Source organism: Malaclemys terrapin, chromosome 1, assembly GCF_027887155.1.
Source record: "Malaclemys terrapin pileata isolate rMalTer1 chromosome 1, rMalTer1.hap1, whole genome shotgun sequence".
In the NCBI taxonomy this organism is placed as follows: Eukaryota; Metazoa; Chordata; order Testudines; family Emydidae; genus Malaclemys; species Malaclemys terrapin.
The window spans coordinates 6232896-6252673 of NC_071505.1; the positions used below are offsets into that span (position 1 = coordinate 6232896).

The window sequence follows — 19778 nt, forward strand, 5'->3', positions numbered from 1 at the left end:
TTGTCTCATCTGCTGCAAGGGGATCACACAAGGAAGACATATTCCTTTTTCATAAACCAACCGAGGGGAAACAAGAGAAATGCATTTGATTGGTAATTTCCGACTGCTGAATCGTAAGGACCACTGTATCACTGGAGTCTGTTTTAATGCATGTTCCATTCCTTCCCAGCTGGACTCTGGCCTCTCCATCAATACTCACTTGCTTCTCTTCTTCACAGACTAGGACCCTCATGCCGTGTGTATTTTTGCACCATATGGGGGTGTGCTCCACCGATATGAATTCATCTGGAGAAGCAAAAAAGCTTTCAAGCGTCTGAGTTACTGTCTTTGCTCTTACGAAGAGAGATTGTCCCATGCGATGTTTGAGGATGAAGCTGATCGTGTAGGGTGACAGGTTGGAAAAATTTAGTTTGCCTTTTTCATTATAGCTGTGCCACAGACAAAAAAAAAAAAACAACAACATCACATTATTAGTTTGCACGAAAACTTATCTGAGAAGTGTCGTAGCCTTTCCTTCTATTACTAACGCTCAAAGGAGCAAAGAGGAGCTATCTATGGTATTTATATGGCCCTCCCACATTACCTCAGATCTGGGAACCTCACAATCCTTAATGTATCTACCCTCACAACAGCCCTATGATGTAGGGAAGTTCTATTATCCCCATTTTACAGATGGGGGAAACTGAGGCACACAGAGAGGCTAACTGACTTGCCCACAGTCACATAAGGAATCTGTGGCAGGGCAGGGCATTGAACTCACATCTCTGGAATCCCAGCCTAGCATTACCACCACTGGGCCATCCTATATGAAAGAATTCAAAAATTGCTGGTTGCAAACTGGTTTAAAGATGACATGTAAGGGGTTGAAAATTGAGTGCCAGCCCTTGTTTGCTTCTTCCTGATATCTAAGAAGTCTGGAAAAGCTATTTCAAAAGAAGGGCTCTTTTTCTTCCACACCTTATACCTTAGAAATACCAGGGCTGTCAATTCTGGTCTTCCATGTTTTGCTGGAGGTCTTTATGGAGGACCTAGATATGTTGATTTGGTGTCCACACAGCCCTTGACTGAAGGAGTGGAAGATGCTGAATTTTTAACAAAAGAGGTTCTCTTTCCAATTGTTTATTGAGGCCTTCGGGTTAAACAAGTTTTTAACAAACAACAAAAAGCCTTTAAACAGTCTCAATAAAAAAAAAAAAAAATCCTCTCCCTGCTCAGGCCTTGTCTATATTCCAAGTTGCTCTTGTTTATCTTTAAACCAGTTTAAAACTGATTTTGTTAAACCAGTGCAAAACTGTGTGGGCTAAAGCTCACTCAGGCCTTGGCTACACTTGCAAGTTAGAGCGCATTAAATCAGCCCCCGGCGCCTTAACTCCTGAGGTGTCCACACTGGCAAGGCACTTAGAGCGCTTGGACTCTGCAGCTGGAACGCTCCTGGTAATCCACCTCCACGAGAAGCATAGAGCTTGCTGCGCCGGGGCTGAAACGCCCGGGTGTCAGTGTGGACGACGTGTTGCATTGCTGCGCAGTGATTGGCCTCTGGAAACATCCCATAATCCCTTGAAGTCAAGTGGCCACTCTTGTCATAGTTTTGAACTCGGCTGCAGGCATGGGGATAACCCCTTTCAAAGCTCCGTTTCTGACAGCAGGCCGCTTATCTGCTCCGGGACAACGCAAACCATTACTGTGGAATGCTGCTGGCGTGGGGCGGGAGGGGGACTGATGTCAGAGTTTCCCCCTGCTGCTGTCTTGAACTTACAAGACAGCATGATGACACACACTCTCTGCCCCCCAAACACAGTCTCTCCCCCTACATACACACAACACACTGCCTCATTCCACTCCCTGCCCATTTGAAAAGCACGCTGCAGCCACTTACACACTGGGATAGCTACCACAGTGCACTGCTCTCTGGGGCGTTGCAAGAGCTGCTAATGTGGCCACGCCACTGCGCTTGCGGCTGACAGCGCAAACAGACAGCAGTGCTTTCCCGGCTGCTGTCTCCAAGGGCTGGTTTAACTCCCGGCGCTCTACATCTGCAAGTGTAGCCATGTTTAAACAGCATTCAGAGTGTGTCCAAACAGGACTTTGCATCAGTTTAACTGAATCAGTTTAACTAGCGGTGTGATTTTAAACTGGCGCGACTTTCAATATAGACAAGGCATCAAAAGCCAATTCAGGAAAGCACATGTTTAATTTTGAGGATGTGCTCAAAGGGACATAAGGCAGTCTGATTATATAGTTTCTCTAGTGTTTTAATCCTATCAGCAATCCAGGCATTCACAGGCTCATCCAAGAAGAGACAGGGAAGACCAGACACAAATTTCTAGCGTAAAAAAAAAAAAAAAAAAAAAAAAAAACACCCACGGAAAAACAAAAAATCCCTCACAGGTCTTCTTTAAACCTCATAAAGGAGCAACGAAAGGGACTTTTTTTTCCTTTTAACCTCACAAAACAATGAAAAAGAAATATAAAAAGTGATGCCCCTAAACAGAAATGCAATTCAAATAGGATGTTTTACAAAATTCCCTGCAAGATGCCCATGGCCATTTCTTTTATTCACCCTTTTTAAATATTAAAAATTAAAGATTTCTATGCCAATTTAGTGCCCTTCAAAGTGTGGCATATATTATCCAGGAGGCAACAGTGCAAACTTCCCCCATGCACTGCCATCGACTGATATAGATTCATAGATTCTAGGACTGGAAGGGACCTCGAGAGGTCATCGAGTCCAGTCCCCTGCCCGCATGGCAAGACCAAATACTATCTAGACCATCCCGGATAGACATTTATCTAACCTACTCTTAAATATCTCCAGAGATGGAGATTCCACAACCTCCCGGGCAATTTATTCCAGTGTTTAACCACCCTGACAGTTAGGAACTTTTTCCTAATGTCTAACCTAGACCTCCCTTGCTGCAGTTTAAACCCATTGCTTCTTGTTCTATCCTTAGAGGCTAAGGTGAACAAGTTTTCTCCCTCCTCATTATGACACCCTTTTAGATACCTGAAAACTGCTATCATGTCCCCTCTCAGTCTTCTCTTTTCCAAACTAAACAAACCCAATTCTTTCAGCCTTCCTTCATAGGTCATGTTCTCAAGACCTTTAATCATTCTTGTTGCTCTTCTCTGGACCCTTTCCAATTTCTCCACATCTTTCTTGAAATGTGGTGCCCAGAACTGGACACAATACTCCAGCTGAGGCCTAACCAGAGCAGAGTAGAGCGGAAGAATGACTTCTCGTGTCTTGCTCACAACACACCTGTTAATACATCCCAGAATCATGTTTGCTTTTTTTGCAACAGCATCACACTGTTGACTCATATTTAGCTTGTAGTCCACTATAACCCCTAGATCCCTTTCTGCCGTACTCCTTCCTAGACAGTCTCTTCCCATTCTGTATGTGTGAAACTGATTTTTCCTTCCTAAGTGGAGCACTTTGCATTTGTCTTTGTTAAACTTCATCCTGTTTACCTCAGACCATTTCTCCAATTTGTCCAGATCATTTTGAAGAATCATCCTACAGCTCTGAGACTAATTCAGTCCTTGGTTTCTCTGCTGACCATAGAGGAAGACGCTGGCTGGTGGCCTACATGCTGAGATTCTGAACAGCACACTGCTCTACGAACAGGGAAACGAGAAGATTGCTACTTACTATTTGCCGACATTCGCGTACGCTAACGAATGGAAAGTCTTGCACATAACGTTAGGGGGGAAGACACTCTTTCCGCTCTCCACGATGGCCTTGTTAAATGCCACATACAGAAAGCGGAGATGGGGAAACTTCTCTGCATACTTGACCAAAGTCGAGGTCTTTCCCGTACCTGAAGAGCAAAAGAAAGAAAGGTGTCCTTGTGTCAGAATCCTACCTGTATCCCCAGCATGTCTCTCCCATCAGGCTCTTCATCACCCCATATCATTAGCCTAGCCTGCGCAATGTGGTTGAGATTTTCAAAGCCAACTAAGGCATTTAGCCAACCAACCTCCAGGGAAATTAATGGGAGGGGCGTGGCTAAGTCAGCTTTGGAAATCTCAACCTGTAGCCACAAATGTTATGAACAGTTATAAAATCACGCAGTACTTTTAGAACACTCCAGCTAACCTATCTGACATGAGAACCTTCTGGGAAAATGAATTGCACCAGTTGTCTAGACAGGTGGCAAGCGGAGCTTACTGTCTTGTGTGGGTGTGTTGGAACAGATAACACCCCACCAGCCAGTCAGGGGCTAAGCAACTCCTGTGGTCACAATCAGACCAAACTCACGTGGCAAGTCAGGCTTGGAGGCAGGCGCTCAAAAGGGAGGACCTCATGCAGTTGAGGCGGCACTCAGAAGCAAGCAGAGCCAGGGGCCCCAGACTGAGACCCTGTGCCTTGCAAACGCTGCCTGCCTTGGCCCTTTAAGGAAGACGACGGGCCAATCAGTTTTTCTGTGTTGAAGCCCTGTTCCCAGATTCAGCCCCAGTCTTTACTTGCACTGAAGAGTGGGAACCTCGACTGCCTATGGGGCCTGACAGATTGCTTCCCTCTCCCTGGCTCAAGGAAAAAGGCTATGGGAGTATTTTCCTGTTGTCGGGACTGCTTTCTATCCCCCAAAAGGGGACGGATTCCCTAAAAGGGGCAGCTAAAGGACTGTCCCCCAGACCCAGATCAGAGGTTTGCAGCTACGTAGAGAACTATGCATGACATAAGCAAAGTGCCCTCTCTCACCCCCAGGGGGCGACCTCAGGACGTAACATTTCACAATGTGCTCATCACCCTCCCCCACCCCTTTTCTATTATTTCTACCTATTGCATCATATTATCCTGGTCTGTGTGCTCTCCAGGGCAGGGGCTGCTGTATTTACCTGTTTCCATAGTGCCTAGCACAAGGGAACCCTAATCTAAAACTGGCACTACTGCGATACTGCTACTAAGAGCGAGGTCAAAAATGTATTTCCTTTTATAATTTACTGCCCTTCATTTCTTTTTTGTGCTATTATAAGACACCCACTTTTATTCCACTTGTATGAGGAGCTAGAGTTGTGTACGAATAGTCTGAAAAGCTGCTTTATTTCCTGCCTATATGTTTATACAGGTGTTTGATTTCTACACAAAAAAAAAAAAAAAAAATTACCTCTTGATTCATTTTTGTTAGTGGTAAGCAGTGTTTGCCATGTGCACCTCCTCAGCTCCAACAAAGGAAAAACAACAGACAATTAAGCAAACTCCAGTTCTAATAAGCCTTTTTTTTTTTTTTTGGATAACGCATCCCTGCAACTTGTTTCACAGTCAGCTTTCTTACCTGCAAATGCCATAATTTTCACTACTTGACCAGGCAAGATTGTGTGGTTTAGGATCCTTTGCTGTTCGTGGGTTAGTTTTATGTCCAGCTTATTACTAAAAATAAAATAAGAGCAAAACAATTATTTTTCTGTGTTAAAATACACAACCGACAAGGAACATACAGCAATGATGTGCATGCGCATGGAACTACAACGCCCTCCTGTTGGAGAGGCTGGACTGGGGAGAGATAAGAGGCAGCCAACTCAGACAGGAAAAGGCTACAGCGGTATAAGGCCAGAGATAACAAGGGCCAGAAGGAGGGTTGTAGCAGTGGGGACCATGCAGAACGGGCAGATATTGGAGAGAAAAAAAAGCAACATGACTGCAGATGGGAGAAAGAAGGGGTGTGACCTTGCATAAGGTCACTCGAGAGCCTTTAAGCCTAAGTCACTCAGGTGCGAAGTTCCACTTCCAAAAACGACTTCAGCTCCTAAATCTCACTGAAAAAATTCAACGGGACTTAGGCTCTTTTCAACATTTGACCTTTAACCTCTCTGTGCCTCACCTCAGTTCCCCCGCTATAGCATGGGGGATCGTTATCCTTTATCTCGCAGAGAAGCTGTGAGGTTTAATGAATGTTTATAAAGCAATTCAGCATTTCAGTGTTGTTTTTATAAATAAAAATATAATTAATTGTAATAACCCTACCCAGCAAACTACCTTTTTCCAGAAAGTTGGTGTGAGACACTGAGAGAAAATTCCTCCATCTAAGTATATCCTGCTAATTCTTCCAAAGCCATTCATTAACAAATGACTATTCCCAGAAAACTCCCTTTCTACTGACTGCAACTGTGAAAGAACCAGAGTTAAATGAAGATTTCTGGGCATGGGAACAGAACTATGGGCTGGGAAACAAGAGGGTTGAATCCCACATGTTCAAAGTATCTATGGAATTCCCATCACCTTACCTGTGAGGTAGGGCAGTGCTATTATCCCCATTTTACAGATGAGGAACTGAGGCACAGAGAGGCTAAGTGGCTTGCCCGGGATCACCCAGGATGTTTGTGGCAGAGCAGGATTGAATCTGAATTCCCAAAGGCCCAGACTAGTACTCTAACCACTGGACAATCTCTCCTTTAAGTAGCAAGGTTTCAGCGACTTGTATCAATACAGATGACAGTATGGAGTTTGCGTGGGCAAGCGACATATCAGCAAATGTCTGATGGCTGGTTTGCCATCTCTTGAATAAGGAGGCAATGATAATAAACATGCATTTATTAAAATTATTTTCTTTGTGGTAGCAACACGAGGGGTTGAGGTCCCATTGTGCTAGGCGCCAAACACACAAAACAAATAAGCTTTTCTAAAGGGACCATCAAGCTTAAATTAGCCCAGCCACACTCCCTTCATCCCCCAAAACATCCCCATGGACAGGGAGGGGGCAGGAGTCTGCCCCTGGAACTCGGGGTGATAGCAGTCATTTTAGCCAGCAGTAGTCATGTTATAGGCAGATAACTGTGTTTAATAGATGATTCTTACCAACTGCGGTCATTGTAATGAGTAAAAACCCCTCATTTTAGTAAGAAAAATAAAATACATTGAATTTTTATAGCTTATGGGTCTGATTCTGCTGTCCCTCTGTCGCAGATTAATGACACTCCAATGAGACAAAGAAGCTACTCTGACACCAGTGAGAATGAGACTCTGTAAACTAGCCCTTTCTGTGAAGTGTTTGCTCAGTCTCCAGGACTTTACAGGGATCTGTGTATTTGGCCCTCTCATTTAGATTAAATACATGAGCAGTACCTGGGCCAAGTGCCTCTTCCACAGTTTGAACTGGGTGTTTCCAGCTTTGTCGTCTTAGTAACAGGGCAAGAGTTCTCCATCAAATACAAGCAGTAGAAAATACTGTAGTGAAACCTTACAGAAAATATAAAGACAGATAACAAATCTAATGTAAGAGGATCTTTAACAATGCTCAATTAAATGTCAGTTACCTCCCTTTGCCCCTACAAAAGACCCCAGAAGTTGTTTATGCTGCCAATAAAGCAATATTTGGAGAGCTCGCTAGCTGACTTATCCAATAAGGTGCCAGACTGGACCAGAGGACTTCAAATTTGTTTCTGAGATGAGTAAAACTGCACATGGAAAGATAACATAGCACCTCCAGCAATAAAGAGCTGAAGGTGCTGAGGAAAACAGCCAACCAAGATCATTCCTGTTTCAGTGGACAGACTGGAGATTTCCCATCACTATATAACAAAGTGTCCTAAGAGGGCAGCATTTGGGATATTAGCGTACCCAAAATTTTCATCAGATGTGTAGACAGCCATCACTTACACAAACAGAAGAACAAGGCAGGCCACAAACATTCAAATGAGTCTAAACAGGGAGACAACATTATCATTTAAAGTGCTGTTATAGTCTGAAAAGTGAGTGTAAAAGCGGCAAAAAGGGGCTCCCTGTTTACTGCCACTCATGGACCCAAGAGCAAGTTCACCCACCTTGTAAAAAGATTATCTTTATAACCATCCGCTCCACAAACATAACCAAGGATTGGCGAATCAAGCTGGGTCCTTTCCTTCTCATGGGTCGACACCTGTAGTAAATATTCTGCAACTGAAGCCTAATTAATCACCCCGTTGCTGATATCTGAGTTATACGAGAATCCAGATCACTCGGAATAATAATCACAGATAGCATTTTACATTATGTCTACACGATGCTTTGATTAACGAATTAATCCTTGCGACACTCTCAGAAAGTGCATTAAAAAATGCAGGTAGAGATGTGAAGTGACTTGCCCGAGGCTACGTGGTGAGTCAATGATAGCTGACTGAAACTCATAACTTTCCTTAGGGTATGTCTACATTACCCGCCAGATCGGCGGGTAGCGATCGATCTATCAGGGATCGATTTATCGCGTGTAGTGTATACGCAATAAATCGATCCCCGATCGCTCTCCCGTCGACTGCTGAACTCCAGCTCGGCGAGAGGTGGAAGCAAAGTCGACGGGGGAGCCGCGGCCATTGATCCCGCGCCACGAGGATGCGAAGTAAGTAATTCTAAGTTGATCTATGATACGTCGACTTCAGCTACGCTATTCTTGTAGCTGAAGTTGTGTATCTTAGATCGATTCCCCCCCCCAGTGTAGACCAGGCCTTAGAAACTCACTGCTTCTCATAGCTGGGTTAACTCTGCTGTGCTAAAAGGAGGAGAAACAGCAACTTGCTTTCATAACTGGGATAAGCAACGAGGACTCCAAATACACATACGTGGTTGATCTGCTGTGTATGGAAGTATTTGTTTTATACAGTCACTTTTCTGAAAATAACAGCACTTAAAAACCACCCTGAACTACTAATATACTGGACTCTTAGCTGCTGTGAACTAAGTTCAATGGGGCAAGGATGTGCTCACAATAAATAAGCATTCCAGCTGCAGATTTTCATTTTAAGATATGAAACTCTCTCCCTCCTCACCTGTTACTTATATTGATGCCCTTCTCCCTCATTGCATTCAGCAGTGTGGCCATACAGTACAACATCTCAGTGATGTCCAGGACTGAAAGGGTAGAGCTGGGTCTCCTAAGACAAGCCATCAGCTTCTGGATGTCACGAACGCCATCAGAGAAGAGCACAATAGCTGCCATCACGGCCCACACGTTCACAGCCTAGAGAGGGTGATGGCAAAAAGAAGAATGGAGAGAACCAAGAGGACTGCACAGTTTGTCTACTCAAGGTGTTGGGGGAGGAGGGAGAGAGAGGCAGGCATTGTGAAAAGATCCCTGTGATTATTAATAGCATCAGTAACAAATTTCCTCAGCCAATCCCCCCTCTGCCCCCCCGGCTATTTAACATTTCCTATTTACGCTAACAACTTATCACCGTCAAATGCTTTTATTTAGGAAAACCCTTTATGCCCATTGCCCACAAAGTAAAATGTAAGACAACCCCCTCCCCCCCCCCCAAAGGAACGTTTAACCTACCCCCGCAGTGCCCTCTAAATCAGGCAGTCTCTGGATGATGCATATTTCTGCCTTGGTAAACAGGTGGTGCTGCTTCAAGCATCTGAGAACTGCTTCGGGGTCCATTCTCCGGGTAGCATTGGAGGCGGCCATATACCTGTGAAGAAAGTGCCCAAAAGTCAAGGAATGAGTTAGGTCATCTACAGTACCATTAAGCCTGCCCCGTTGTGTACCCCATTTAGCCTACAGTATGCATGTAGCCAGATGGGCTCGATCCCGCCAGGCGCACTCTGGCTCCGATCTAGCAAGGCACCTAAGCAGGTGACCAGTTCCTAGCCTCATTGACTTCCAGGGATTAAAAAGTGAAGCACGTGCTTAAGTACTTTGTGGGATCAGGGCCCTGGATTGTAAACTCTTCAAGGCAGGGATCGTGTCTTCCTGTATGTGTAGACGGCATGTAGCACACTGTGGGAGTATAAATGATAATGCATAGGGAAAGGAGATGAGAGGGAGCTGTGATCCTCGCAGCCATTACTGCTAATAATGAGGATGGCCTGTGGAAATCCAGCATGCACTGATCAGAGAAAAGATCACTTCTTTTACACGTTGGGTTTTTCAGTCTCTCACATCTTAAAAAAAATCCCACTACTTTTGACCCCATTTACTTCTCCAACTTCCACCTCATCTTCCTTCTCCCTTTCATATCCAACCTCACTGAATACATAGTTTACAAGTCACAGTCTGGAGTTCCTCTCCTCCACCCTCTCCAGTCTGGCTTCAGGCCCAGGCGCTCCACTGAAACCACTCGCCAAAGTCTCTTAAGACTTCTTCCTAGACAAAGCTGAGAACCAGTACTTCAGCCTCAGCCTCTTTGCTGGTCAGCTGCTTTGGAGACCATTGACCATGCTCTTCGTCTTGCAATCATGTCTTCCCTTGACTTCCATGACTGTCCTCCCCTGGTTCTCTTTCTCCTCCTTCAATTGTTCCTTCAGTGTGTCTGTCGAAGGATTCTCCTCATCCCATCTCCAACTTCCCGGGGAGGTTCCACAGCAGTCTGCCTCCCCCTATACCTTATTTCTGGGTAATCTCATCCACAAATGCAAATTCAGACACCATCTCTATGCTGATGAGTCTCCGACCTACCTCTCTACTCCAGCCCTGCCTCCTTTTGTCCACATTAAAACTGTGGCCTGTCTCTTTGACATCTCCTTGTGGATGTCTAGACATCAGCTAAAGCTCAGCACAGCTAAAACAGAGCTTTTACTCTTCCCACCACTCCCTTCCTGGTACCTCTTTTCTCAATCACTATGGACAACACAGGGTGGATAAAAATTGATGATTTATTAAAAAACAATAAAAAGTCTGATTTATTTATTTAAATTAAACACTGGTTTGTTTTTAAAAAAATAAAAAAAAAAAAATTAAATTTGAAATTGACAACCTATTTTAAGGCCTACATTTATTATAATCTATTAAAATCATTTAAAATAAATACAAAATATAATATTAAGCAGAAAATGTTCGCTGCCAAGTGTTAAAGTCAAACCACTGAAGTCACCAGCTAAGCACCTGGAACCAGTTTGTTGAAATGCTAAACCAGCTTTTGACAGCAGTAGCCTCTTCTACAGGTACAGAGAGAATATTTTCTTCTTATCTGTTTATTCAGCTAGTGCAGTTCACTGACTGGTTGATTCAAGGTTAAGAAATCAGTGGGTGTTGAAAAAGCAGGAAAGTTTGTTTTCTTCTTCCAATCTATTAACAAGAACTGTGTGTGAGAGGATGAGATCTACTAGCTTCAAAATCTTGAAGGACGTGGTGACCAGAAACAATCAATACAATTTGCTAATTACAGTTCATACTTCCTTTGTTTAATAAATCAGTTACTTTTAAATGAAAAACATGTTTTGGTAATCTTTTTTCTTATGTACCCAGAATATTTAAAGGTTACAAAATTAAAATGTTGTTTGTGCCATTTTAACTGAATTTGAGTTTCCATCCAGTGAGAGTTTAATGAAAATCAAAAGTAAACTATTAATCTAATAAATAGAGGTGCATCATTCACCATTTACTATCATAATAAAAAAATTAAAATTAAGAATGAATATATGTTAAGGTAAGCTATGTAATTGTTTAAATAAATGTGTATAGATATAGTGTATCAAGACTAGCGAAAAGAAGCACCAAATTTAGTGTGAAGGCTATATTTAGTTGCCAATCAATATGTTTTAATGCTTATCATTTGTTAACTAAGTATTGGGCACTTAATTTTAACCCTTAGGATTCTGGACCAGCACTAAATAGTTACATCCAATTGGTTGGCATGTCTGTCTAGTTGGCTGTTTAGTGGTTTAATGGTTATCAGCCAATGAGCATCAACCTTTGATTAGGAAAATAAAGTACAAATGCAAAACATGATTAAAGTCGATTTAAAATCAGTGTTTGCTGGTTTAAATCATGATTAAAATAGGTGACTTAAATTGCTTTGATATGAAATCAACACTCGCTGGTGCACCACCATTGTGCCTGTCACCCAGACCTCTCTCTAGGTTCTCAGACCCAGGCTGTACTTAAATCTTGCAGACTCTTTCGGGATATCATCTCTAACATATGGCCCTAACCATCCACACAGCTCAAACTCTCAGCCAGGCTCTCATCATCTTACGTCTCAATTACTGCAACATCCTTCCCTCTGGCCTTGACAAATGCCATCTTGCCCTGCTCACATCCATTCAGTATGGTGCCACAAAAATAATTTTCTTAGTCAATCGCTTTGACCACGTTGTCCCAATCTTTGCAGCCCTTCACGGGCTCCCCCTTCTCTACTGCATCAAACACAAGCAATTACTCTTCACTTTCAAGGGCCTCATGACCTATTCCTCACCCTACGTATCATCTCTCATTTGCTATCTAGATGTCAACTTTCACCTCCAATCGGCCTTTCTGCCAGCCTCCATTGCCCACTTGTTAATATTTTCCCATGCTGCTCCTCGCACTTGGGAGGAGCTCCCAGCAATCACCTGCAAAGCTAACACGTTCTCTTCCTTAAAACTCTCCTTTGCCACGTTGCCTACAAAACACTTGACAATGGTTAGGCCCCTGGTGTGCTGAGGCCACTGCCTACCATGCTGAGCTATACTGTCTCATTGTTTCCTTGGCTTCCCCGTCTGTCTGTATCCATCTGTTATCTCATACTTAGACTGTAAGTTCTTTGGGGCAGGAACTGTCTTTTTGTTCTGTGTTTGTACAGCGCCTAGCACAACGGGGCTCTGGGCCGTGACTAGGATTCCTAGGCACTACTGTAATACATGTAATAAATAATAGTAGCCAGAAAATGGAATGATTTGGAAATTTAGAACATCACCTCTAGGTTATCTTTTTATGGCATAAAAACTTGAGTGGTCAAGGCATCCGAGTAAGAGAAAATGGAAACAGGAGATTTTTGGGTGGAGTGGGGAGAGCGAAGGCGGCATTTTTTGCCTAGCCCTGGAGGTCCACTGATCATTTTTACTTCTCATAATTAATTCCTCCTCCCCCCTGCACACCCCAATCATGTGAAGCAGGTGGTAGATATGTGAGAGGAAGTTAATCACCTTTCTTGGCAAAGCACAGCATAAAATGAAGGCAAACCCACAGCAACAGACTGGAAACAGGGCAAAGCACCGCGGGGCTGTTTCCCCCACCTGCTGACGTACAGCTGTAAAATCACACGATGAAACAGACTCACCTTATAAATCCCAGCATGCACTGATCCTGCTCTTGGGTTATACCGTAATGATCCAGAATCCATTCAACTGTGAGCAGAGCCTGGGCCTCCTTCATGAGGTACTGACGATACAGCTTTTTCCACAGGACAAACTAAAATGCAAATCAATGCCTCTATCTGAACAGCACCTTACAACCCAAAACACTTTATAAACAGGCTTCTTCTGACAAGCACTAAGAAGCAGCATTGCTCCTGGGGGAGACATGTAATATCAGTTTAGCAAGACCCAGCAGCTCGATAAAAACAAGCAGGTGGCTCATGATGGGGCAAAAAGAAGATGGAGAAAAAGGAGGGATGGAGGAGGAAAGAGTGAAAATTCCTGCTCTTTGCAGTCTAAGAACTTGTCTACGAAAGGCTTGTTTCTCTAGAATTTCTCACTATAAGTACTCCTGGCTTAACCACATAGGTGAAGCACCAATGCTGGCAAGCCACTATCAGCCACCCGCATTTTTAACACTGTCACTCAGACCTACTTTGAATAGGATTAGAAAATATAGTGCTTCAGACATCCTGTGGCTCTCTGGAGCCTGTCCACACAAGCCCTCCCACTGTAGCTACCCCTTTGGGTAGACAATGCTAAGGGCTCATCATCTCTTACTGTCTCCAAATCTAAAACAACTCCCAACAAGTTCATCATTATTTATTATTTGTACTGTGCAATCATGGACCAGGGCACCAGTGTGCTTGATGCTATACAAACAAAGAACTAGAAGATGGTTCCTTGCCTCCAAAAACAAACGGCCTGCCTGTAAGGCAAGTGATAATAGGTGGATGCAGGCAGATGGGATAGTGCCTGGGACCAGTGAGACAATACTGCTCAGCAAGATAGCCAGTGGTCACTGTGCACGAGCTAACAACAGAGGGATCGTGGCAGAGGGCAGTTTTAAGGACAGTGGGATGGCCTTGCAGATGTTTACAGACAGCTTCTCCAAAGCAGGTGGAGCCCACAGAGGAGAAAGCACAAAGGTAACGGTTCAAAAATGTAACTGGTGGCCGATGAAGGCTGGAGCCACTGACCAGGTGGTGATGGTGATGGGGGCAGGAATTGAGGATGTTCAGTGTCACCTCCTAGCAGACACTTGGCACCCCACAGACAAGGCTTCACAAAAGAGTGAAGTAAGGGGGGTTATGGCGATTGCTGATGGGATAGATAAGTGGATTCAAAGGAAGAAAGAGAGAGGTCACTTAGATAAGGGAGAACGTTCCTAGTGCATCAGCAAGAATGGGACATGATATAGGCAGCAAAAGAATCTGGATTAAATCAGTAAAACAACACTCTCACCAATGGATCACTGATAATCTCTCTCCAGCGATGACACACCAAGCTCAGGTTCAGACAGAGATCAGTCACAGGGAGGAAAGCAAAGATAATGCTCAGGACTTCATTGGGCAGCTGGTCAATGTGTCCTTGGGGTTCTTTACCGCATGAAGTCCCTAGGAGCCCAAAATATGAATCAGGAATTGGATCAATTTCTATGACATCAGGGTCTTGTCTGATTTGTGTGTCCCCTGGAAAATACTTGAGGGAACTGTCCATCGTGGGCTTTTTATCAGTCCCACCACATCTACTGTCTTCTGTATAATTGCTCCCAGCTCCTTCTGAGCAGAGAGGCCGTTTCCTAGAGGCCACAGGACCCCAGGGAGCCGTTTTAGCATCTCCATCACATCCAAGGAGGGCACAGTGATCCTCCAACCCCTCGTCCATGAAGAAGGAATCCAACGACTCTTCTTTAACTTCATTGCTTTTTGCCACTTTGTTACCGGTGGGTGACTTCTGACTGACTTTGAAGTAATCAGTGATGCTCCTCTGATGACCCTGTCCTACAGCAAAGACAAGAGGAAAGCACACAAGCAAAATGTGTTTCTCTGTGGGTATCCAATGCCTGAAAGCCTCTAGGAGCCTTTAAAACAAAAAGGCAACACGCTAACACCCCGCTACTCCCTGCCCCCCACCATGATCTTTACACACAAATAAATACGTAGAAAGAAAGATGTAATTTCTACTTCACATTAATTATTTCCTCTGAACAGACAAACACGGTGACAAAGGAAGGAAGCAGAGAGATAGGAGGATAAATAAAACCACTGTGGTCAACCTCTTAGATCAGCATAAAGCCCTTCCTGCTGCAGTTTACTTTTCAGATTCCGGCGAATAAGAAAACAAGTTGAAACAACAGTGAAGCCGCAAACTGTTCCGAGCTTAATGTGAAAAATCGCAGCATAAAACCCTAAATCACCATTACTCAAATGTGGCCACCAGCGGATTTTTTGCAGCCATAACAGCCTCCTGGACAGAGACTGGGGGGACAAAGCGGCAGTGCCACCCTGCAGCGCCCAGTTTTTGCTCCTGGATGTGCTCCCTTGACGTTTGCTGGCACTGCCAGCAGGGTTCAGTGCCCTGCACCGTGCAGCCTCCTTGGGGGCTCCAGGCAGTGCCTCTGGAGAACATGGCGCTGGCGTGCACGGCACCAGAGGAACCTGGGGCTCCGCAGGCGGATGATGAGTTCCTGACCTTCCTTCTTGGGGGTGGCGGGGCTCGGGCTTCAGCCCCGGGGCTCCCACTTCAGGCTTCAGCCTGAGGCGGCAAGGCTCCGGCGTGGAAAAATTGTCAGAGAGGCCACCAGCAAGAGTCAGTAGGCGCACTCTGAGGCCACCAAAATTTTGTTGCGAGAACCCTGACCCTAAATGGAACATGCTTTAAATACTTATTGAAATGTTAAGAAAAGAGATCAACATTTTTAAGAAAAGTAATAAAGCTAATAACCAGCCACCCATTGACCTGACTGCAAAAAGATTATAGCATGGAAGTGAAACTGAAAGTATACAATGGACTCGACCCTCAGCAGCCCGTCCTTTCACTAATACAGCAACTCACACTAGCCAAACCCCTAGAGGTGCACTTCACCTAAGCAATCATATTTTTGGTTTGGATATTAGCGCATACCTATGCTGACATTAGACACCGTTACTGGTCCACACAAGTTCCATACTCTTCCTAGTCTGCAACTCACAGCCATTATTTTGTGCTTCCTAATGTTTAATCAAGAGGCAGTGTTGGAAAAACAAACGGGGCCAAGATTTTCAAAAGCAACTACTGATTTTGAATGCCCAAGTTGGCACGCCTTACAGGGCCTGAGCTGAGCACCCAAAATGTAAAGCATCCAAAAATTACTAATTTTTCAAAAATGACTTGGCTGAAGACATGTATTCAGAGTCTACAATGGAAATGAAGCACGATCCAGCAGTTAAGAACAGAGAATCAGGAGCCCTGAGTTCTAGTCCTGACTCAGCCACAGACTTTCCAAAAACGTTTAAGTGATTTAGGAATCTAAGTCTCGCTTTCAAAAGCAACTTAACCACTACTCAGGCTCCCAAGCACCTAAATCACTTTTGAAAATGAGACTTGGACGCTTTCGAAACGTGTACCCCATGTGTGGAAAATGGATAGAACAACAGTTCCCTAATTCACAGAAAGGTTGTGAGGATTCATTAGTTAATGCTGTGAAGTGCACTGAGATCCCTGAATGGAAGGTGCTATAGAGCAGTGGTCTCCAAAGTGGGGTGCGCAAGAGGATCCTTCAGGGTGCACGGCAGGAGGAGCGTCGCCGTAGCAGCGCCGCCGCTTCGGCAGTTCGAGTGGGAGTCCCTGCGTGCTCAATATTTTTTACTGATAGGGGTGCGCGATCAAAAAAGCTTGGAGACCACTGCTATAGAGTATTAGCCAACAAACAATTAGAGAACTAACTAAATGAGAATGTATATTAAATAATGAATATCCAAGAGTATCTCCATAACTGCAGATGCTGCAGTGTCTCTCAATTAGGGCTGCCATGTGCAGCAAGCAGGCTGGTCTAATGTGGCTGGTGAGTGCAGCTCAGCTTTTCAAAGCAAGAGAAAGGCAGGAGACATTTGGAGTTGGTGTAAACCAGGACTTAACGCAGCCCTGGTGTGGGACTCACCCTCCTTGGGAGGAGAAAGGATTCATGACTCTAAAAGTAGCTCTCTCCTAAGTCGCTTGCCATTGCTTACTTAGACCACTGCTTAAGTACAGTGATACCAAAGGGTGATTACAGTATGGATCAATCAACTTCTTTCATTGTGGACATTCAATTAGACCTCCTCCACTGCTCTTCCCTCAGTAACTGCTCACCGTAATTGGGGTTAAATTCCACCCGTTGCACAGAGGCAATATTAACAGCTCTCAGCTCTTAACCTGTTTGGAAACACTGTACCTTCTTGCTGTCTCTTGGTTCTGTACGTAGGGTAGAGGCCCCTGTTTAGATCTCCGCTCGCCCGTCTTTGACTGAAAGGCTGCGTCAGGGAAGATGAGCCTTCTCCGCTCTGGCTGAATGCTTCACAGTCACTGGCTGTAAGGTGCTTTCGTTTAAATGCTCTCACTGTCACCAACATGAAAAGAAAATTGCACGGCTGTTCATTTAATTAAGTTTATGTTTATTTTCAAGTGACATGCTGTGCCTTTGGTAGACTGCGACAATCAGTTCATTAGGGATCAGTTAATTTATAAAAGCCCTGTGGGACGATCCCCACATCTTAGCCAACGTACTCTCTTTCAATAGCCTATGCAGAAATTTATACAGAGCTTTGAAGATATACTGTAGAGTAAAATACATCATCATCAAGACACTTTGCAACATTCAAAGCTATGTGGAAATTATAAAGTTTACACAATAACTTCACTCCTGGTGTCTAATTCATCACTGTACAGGACTTTGGGATATCCTCCGGTATGAAATGGCTACGCCACTGTAGACAGATGCTATAGCGACAGAAGGAGTTTTGCCAATGCTGTAGTAAATCTGCCCCCTGGAGAGGCAGTAGCTAGTTCAGTGATCCCCAACCTTTCTTGTCTGGCGGGCGCCAGACGACGAGTCACCGCGGACCGTGACCGAGAAGCGGCACGTCAATAGGCGTCGTCGCCGAAATGCCGCCGACAAGTAGCGTCATCCAGAGGCATCACCGCCGAAAATCGGCAGCATTTCGGCGGCGACGCCTCTGGATGACGCTGCTTGTTGGCGGCATTTCGGCCGATGCTCGTCCGCTGGCCAGTACACAGATGCACATAGATGCCCTGGTGGGCGCCATGGCGCCCGCGGGCACCGCGTTGGGGACCACTGAGCTAGACCAACAGAAGAATTCTTCCATCAACCTAGTGGCATCCACACCTGGGCTTAGGTTAACTCTGTTTCTCAAGGCTGTGAATTTTCCACACCTCTGAGCAACATAGATAGGTCAACCTAAGTTTACAGTGTAGACCAGGCTCAAGTCTAGGGATCTGGTTACAACAGAAAAAAACTGTAATGTAGATGAGTCTTCAAGCCTGTTGCACAAATGGGCTAAAGCTTTGGCTATATCCAGGACATTAGGCCTGTTCAACTTCTACCTACACTCAAAATCTGAAAACTGGTAACTGGGCCCCCTGCTCAGATATATTTGCAGTGTAGCTCTTATCTTTACTGTTGGCAGTAAACTAGAAAACCTTGTGAGCAATTTTAAAATGTTATACTGTAAACAGAAATTTGCAAGAACACATCTATTTTGATAACAGGGACTGGCAAAGATAGATGACCTAACTTCCAGTTACAGAATTATGAGTTAAGATCTAAAATGACCATGTGCAATAATACTTCCAGCTGCACTAAAAGCATCCAACCCACACTGATCACTTGGCTTCAGTTTTTAGTACTTCATTATATCACACGGTAGAGAATGAGATCCCATCCCATAAACCATACCCAGGATATCTATGAAGCCAGTAAGTGCTTTTGGTTTACATTAGCATCAAAAGGTCAAGTCATTTTCCTTCACTTCTTCCTCTACCTCAGAGCCATTACACACCACTAAGAGCTTTAGCAACGACCCCTGGGGTTTCTGATGCCTTATACACCTCTACCCTGATATAACGCGGTCCTCGGGAGACAAAAAATCTCACCGCGTTATAAGTGAGACTGCATTATATCGAACTTGCTTTGGCCCTCCCTGTTCCTTGTTCCCTGACCGCCCCCTCCAGAGACCCCCGTCCCTAATCATCCCCAGAACCCCACCCCCTAGCCAACCCCCCTGTCCCCTGACTGCTCCGACCCCTATCAGGCACTCATCAGCAGCAGCGGGAAGCGGAGCAGCCCGGCCCCAGCCTGCTCCACTCCGCCAGCTCCCAGCTGCGGCGCTCCGCTTCCTGCCGCCAGTGAGTGTGGGGAGGTTGGAGAAAGGACGCCCTCCCGCACTCCCCGGCGGCGGGAAGCGGAGCGACGCGGCTGGGAGCTGCTGAAGTGGAGCGGGCTGGGGCCGGGCTGCTCCACTTCCGCTGCTGCTGGTGAGTGCGGGGAGGATCCCTTCCCCCAAGGTCCCTCCACCGAGCAACACGGCTGGGGCCAGGGCGAGGGAAGTGGAGCGGGCTGCTTCCGGCCGCCCCGCTAATCCCCCAGGCCACTCTGGAACTGCGGGGCCCCCAAAAGTGCTCCCCCACAGCTCCTGCCCCCCCGACCCAGGGGGAGCCCCTGACCGCCCCCGAGACCCTCTGCCCCTTATCGAACCCCTCGGCCCCGACACCCTTAACACGCTGCTCAGAGGAGCGTGTCAGAGCTTTACCACCTTGTATGCGAACCTGCGTTATATCGGGGTAGAGGTGTACAACCAACACTTCACGCCCCAAAACATACCAGAAGCAAATGTCTAAGGAAGAAAAAATGATTTGCTCAAGATCAGATGCTTCTGAAAAATATTCCAATTAAAAAAAAAATTGTTTCTCTCTTAAAAGGAGAGTGGACACA

General features: G+C 45.2%; 1 protein-coding gene across 2 annotated transcripts in view; it reads right to left on the reverse strand.

Annotated features, from left to right (window-relative positions):
- FBH1 (F-box DNA helicase 1) overlaps nt 1–19778 on the reverse strand; it is a 38709-nt gene that overhangs the window by 17780 nt on the left and 1151 nt on the right. The window contains exons 2-10 of one of the 2 annotated variants that reach the window (XM_054015338.1): nt 17223–17387; nt 14273–14811; nt 12952–13082; nt 9249–9384; nt 8743–8933; nt 7067–7180; nt 5280–5374; nt 3653–3821; nt 200–428 (exon numbers count right to left, since the gene is read on the reverse strand). In XM_054015338.1, coding sequence (XP_053871313.1) covers nt 200–428; nt 3653–3821; nt 5280–5374; nt 7067–7180; nt 8743–8933; nt 9249–9384; nt 12952–13082; nt 14273–14811; nt 17223–17387 — 1769 coding nt within the window. Of the gene's footprint in view, nt 1–199; nt 429–3652; nt 3822–5279; nt 5375–7066; nt 7181–8742; nt 8934–9248; nt 9385–12951; nt 13083–14272; nt 14812–17222; nt 17388–19778 lie in introns of those variants that run through there. The other variant, XM_054015347.1, reaches the window with a different exon arrangement.